The sequence below is a fragment of the Chrysochloris asiatica genome, unplaced genomic scaffold, assembly GCF_000296735.1.
Source record: "Chrysochloris asiatica unplaced genomic scaffold, ChrAsi1.0 scaffold00116, whole genome shotgun sequence".
NCBI lineage: Eukaryota > Metazoa > Chordata > Mammalia > Afrosoricida > Chrysochloridae > Chrysochloris > Chrysochloris asiatica.
This window is the reverse complement of record NW_006408634.1, coordinates 1,811,731-1,816,888: the sequence shown is the minus strand read 5'-3', so window position 1 is coordinate 1,816,888 and position 5,158 is coordinate 1,811,731. Positions and strand designations below refer to the sequence as shown.

At 45.9% G+C, this 5,158-nt stretch overlaps 1 protein-coding gene across 1 annotated transcript in view; it reads right to left on the bottom strand.

The window, feature by feature from the left end:
- PTPRH (protein tyrosine phosphatase, receptor type, H) overlaps positions 1–5,158 on the bottom strand; it is a 24,843-nt gene that overhangs the window by 15,087 nt on the left and 4,598 nt on the right. The window contains exons 3-6 of the mRNA XM_006868297.1: positions 5,005–5,145; positions 4,355–4,621; positions 3,002–3,301; positions 2,442–2,705 (exon numbers count right to left, since the gene is read on the bottom strand). Of these exons, the coding sequence (XP_006868359.1) occupies positions 2,442–2,705; positions 3,002–3,301; positions 4,355–4,621; positions 5,005–5,145 (972 nt within the window). The remainder of the gene's footprint in view (positions 1–2,441; positions 2,706–3,001; positions 3,302–4,354; positions 4,622–5,004; positions 5,146–5,158) is intronic.

The window sequence follows — 5,158 nt, the reverse complement described above, 5'->3', positions numbered from 1 at the left end:
TTGGAAACCCCATACAGGGTTGCTATGAGTCAGAGTCCACTCAACAGCACTTAACAACAACAACATATGTATTTTTTTGACATACATATCTGTAATGTTGCAAATATATCAGTTTATATGACCACTCTATCTTTCTCCTATGGAGCAGCTGATGGATTTAAATCCGATATAGTAGAACATACAGGAAGGAAAATATGAAAACTTGTTAGCCATAAATAAATACCTTGAGGGATTGACTCACTGGGCTTGGGGACTTAGGGTCATAGTCTTGGGGTGGGGGGCAGGGAGGAGAACATCTAGGTCAATTGGGCTAGCCTAGTCCACAAAGACAATGTTCTACATTCTACTTCAGTGAGTAGCAACTGGAGTCTTTAAAGTTCATGAGCAGTCAGCTAAGGTGCAACTAGTGGTCTCTCACCGTCTGTAGCAAAGAAGAGTGAATAAAGTCAAAGACTCAAGGGAAAATTGAATCCAAACGACTGATGTACCATGAGAACTCCAGCCTCCATTATCCTGTGGCCAGAACTAAATGGTGCCGGTTACCACTACCCACTGCTTTTATCTGGAGCACAACCAAGGGTCCTGGACAGAGTGGGAGAAAAATGTGGAACAAAATTCCAAATGAGAAACAAGACCAGACTTGCTGACTTCGTAGAATCCTGGTGTGGTACTGAAGGATCAGCACTGGACCACTAACCAACCACAAGGCTGGTGATTCAGAACCACCAACCATTCCTTAGAAACCCTCTACAGGGTCGCTATGAGTCAGAACTGAGTCAACAGCACTTAACAACAACAACATTGGCTTGATAGGGTCCAGTGGATCCCTGGAAACTGAGGACCTTAGAGACCCTTCATCCCTGGAAGTGAACTCATACCAGGGATCACCTTTAACCAAACAATAGACAGGCCTCTACAGTGAACGATGACATCTCTGAGGGATGTGCGTCTCAGAACAATCCACCACAGAAGACCCAAAGGTCAGCATTTACCCAAAAATCCAGTTCAGAAGACAGGAAGGGCCAGGGGACAAAAGGCCGAATGGAACTGGGGAACCCAGGGAGGAAGTGGGAAGAGCGTGGTTACATTGGGGGAACTGCAAATGTGTCTAAATTGTTGAATGGGAAATTAACGGACTCTGTAAAAGCTCACCCAACCCACAGTAAAATGTCCAAAAAAAGAACATTGTCACTGTGCCAATCCATCTGATTGGGGGGGGGTCTTCCTCTTTTTTCTCAAACCCACCACTTTACCAAACATGATGTCCTTCTCCAGGGACTGGTCCCTCCTGATAATATGTCTAAAATATGAGAGATGAAGTCTCACCATTCTGAATTCTAAGGAACGTTCTGGCTGTATTTTTCTTCCAACACAGATTGGGAAGATCTTAACCGCTGAAAACCCTACAGAGTACACACAGTTCTACTCCGACACAAGTGGGGTCATCATGTAGGAACTGATTGCATGGTGACTGGCAGTAGAAGAAGTTGATTTACCTAGGTCTAGTTCTAGCTCCTGTTTTCTTCGGCTTCTTCTCTGAGAACCTTGACTAACACAGAGGACCTACAGAGAAGATGCTAGGGCAATGGAAGGGAAAGGAGGAATCCAATCCACCTTCCTTTCAATTCAAATGCCCACTTCCCACCCATCTTTTCTTTTCATCTGTCAGTTCTCCAGAAGTCTAGTCAAAGACATCATTCTTTCAATAAAGAACGACTCTCTCCTTTCTTGAGCTAGACCAGTGATCCTCATCTGGAGATAATTTTGCACACACACACACACACACCCTTACTCTGCCCCCAGAGAACACATGACAATGCTTGGAAAACTGGAATCTAGTGGGTAGAAACCATGTGTACCGCCCATCTTACAAAGAGCAAGACAGTCCCCACAGCTGAGAATGATGCAGCCCAAAATGCCACTTGTCCCTTCATCGAAGCACTATTCACAATAGTTAAAAGATAGAAATGACCCAACTGTTCACCCTCAGCTGGATAGATCAATAAAATGTGATATGTACATACAATGGAATATTATCCAGTTATTAAAACTACATGCGACAACATGGACGAACCTTGAAAACATTATGCTATGTGAGCTGCTCTTTGTCAAGTGCCTTTGAGTTGGGTCCAGCTCATAGTGACCCTTTACAGTGTTTCTGAGGCTGCAAATCTTTACAAGGAGTAGATAACCCCCAAGACAAAAAGGTCAAATATTATACAATTCCACCTATACAAAACAAGTGTAGGAAAATTTATGGAGACAGAAAGTAGATGCGAAATTACTGAGACTATGGAGAGGAGAAAGTGGAGAATTATTACACAGGGATTCAGAGTTTCTGCCGTTTAGACAAGCCGTAAGAACCCCATTGCTAGGGTGAGACCCGACTGGTTTGTCAGGTCGCTGTAAAGCTTCCGTCCCAATCCTAGGGATGTGCTCACCTGCACTCTCAGTATAGCAGGTCATGGAGGCTGAGGGGGCCCTCATTCCATCCCACACTGTTGTGACAATAGCTGGATAGGACCGAGCTGGCTGCAGACCCAACAAGGTCACTGTCTCCCCACACATGGAACTGTCCTGGAAGTGCTGCCCACCCACGTCCAAGCTGAAGACTTCATAACCTCCTGAGGGGCAGGACCAGGTCAGGATAACCCCGTAACCATCCGAGGTACTCATGCAGGACATTATGGTGACGGGGTCAGGTGCTGGTTGAAGGAAGTAAAAATAGTCAGTGAGGAGTCATCTAATGTGACCTCCCATCCATCTGTCATGAAAATTCTCTGACAACTACCCATTCTGTCCTCCCCCAAACCAAAATCATTTGTCCTTCCTTCCCCTCAAACTACATCTCCCATGAGGCCTTGAACTCTTTGTGCTAGTGCAGCTTATGAGGTCATTGCCCTATGGCCTGATGGGATTTGTAGTTCATTCACTTCTCATTGCCCTCAAGGTGTGCCTTAAGTCAGCCCAGTCCACTAGGTACAAGTGAGGTCCAGCTCACCTGTGGATGCACGGAGACTCTGTGTGGAACTGGAAACGTTGTTCATCTCTGCCCACACAGTGAAGTTGTACAGAGTCCCAGGTGCTAGGGCCTTCACTACGTACCAAGTCTCATTGGTCTTGCCTGTCTGGTTGATCTTATCTCCTAAGGGATCACTCTTCTTTTGGGGCTGTCCTCCACTGGCCCACTGGATCCAGTATACGTAGAGCTGAGTGTGAGTGTCTGTGGGGGGCTTCCAGTTCAGCCTGACTGAATTCTTGGTCTGAGTTGTGTTCTGCAGATCTATGACTTCGTTGGGAACTGAGAGATGAGGATTGGAGAAATATCATCAATATATCCTCATACTTCAACTAGCCCACCTCCCTCTTCAAACACAACGTGAGATTTCTCAGCCAACCAATGGCTCTGGTTTCTAAGGAGGGTTGTACCACAGAGCAAGAGCCTAGAAACAGAAGGATTGGCGGGACCAGTCTTCTCATTCCTCAGCTCCAAGCCTGAATCGCTTTCATCATCTTTCTCTATCTTACCCCTCCTATGAGCAGTCCTCGTGTGGCGCTGTGGGTTAATGCGCCAGACTGCAAAGCTGTTTGAACTGCAAGGTCAGCAGTTCAAGCTCACCAGCTGCTCCTTGGAAACCCTATACAGGGTTGTTATGGGTCAGAATCGACTCGACAGCACTTCACAACAACAACATGAGCAGTCCTGGTGTGGTGCTGTGGGTTAATGCGTCAGACTGCAAAGTTGTTTGAACTGCGAGGTCAGCAATTCAAGCTCACCAGCTGCTCCTCGGAAACCCTATACAAGGTCGCTATGGGTCGGAATCGACTCGACAGCACTTAACAACTACAATAACAATGTGAGCAGTCAAGGTTGGGACCATTCTCATGTTCAGACACATCAAATTTCAAGATGGAGCTTTTACTTTTATTCTTCTTAGCCCAAATGGCTGAGAGTTAAAAACGTCCAGCTTCCAACCCTCCATATGAACCCATTCAAATTAGGGTGACTTTGGTTCGCCCATGTTGAGGCAGAGACTGGATCCTCTTGATTCATTTAACCCAGCATGACACATTTTTAACTGTTACCCATCTGGTTATTTGCATTCTGGGTATGTCCTTGATCCCAAAGGTTTGATTTCCCATGAACAGAGGAGATGGACCCTTTTGGAAAGCCCTAGCTGATGAGGAGAGACCCTTTATAGAAAATTATCAACAAGCCTGAGACAATCAGGTCAGGACAGGTCCTCCAATTCCTGGGAGAACTGATTATTTCCCAAGAGGCTCCAAGCTCTCCTATTCCGTTTCCTTCCCCCCATCACAATAGTGCTGGGACCATAACTGGACTGAGTCTCACCAGTAGCTTCAATGAGGGTGCTGTTATCACTGCTGACCCCGTTCCTCTGGGTCCACACAGTGAAGGTGTACAGAGTCCCAGCTTTTAGGTCATTCCTTGTAATCCTGGAATCTGAGGTCTGTTGAATTCCTAGATCCATATTCCCCCTCTGCAACTGGACACAGTAGGTGTAGGGTGGTTGAGCTGGGCCCAGAGGTGCTGCCCAGTTCAAGGTGATGGAACTGTTGGTCCGATCCTGAATTTTGAGACTTTCCACTGTATTGGGAACTGGAAGAATGAGCAGAAAATCAGGGTTTCTATATTTCCAAGCATCCAGCACAAAAAGAAAATATCTTGTTCCCTATAGAGTCCTAATTCTAAAGAGAAACATGATCATCCTATCCTGCACCCTGAGATGTGTCACTGACTTTGGTTCTGACAGAGGAGCAGAAAGTTAGGGTTTCCACATCCCCCAATTCCCAAGCATCTAGCTCAAAAAGAAGTTCTCCATACAGTCTTGATTTGCTCTTAGCAATGGGACCTAAACCACTACAATTCAGTGGGGCAGAGATGCCTGAGCTTTGTCTATGTTCCAGGGACAATCTCAAGGTTCCAATGACATCCCTTTATCCCCTCAGAAGTGCTTGGTAAAAGACTTCAAGAAGTCTTACCTGTAGATTCATTAATCGTCTTATTGGTACCATTGACACCATTCCTCTCTGCCCAGACAGTGAATGTGAACAGAGTCCCAGCCTCCAAATCATTCACTGTGATCCTAGGGTCTGTGGTGTTTTGAGTTACTTGCATGAAGTCTCTGTTCAACCA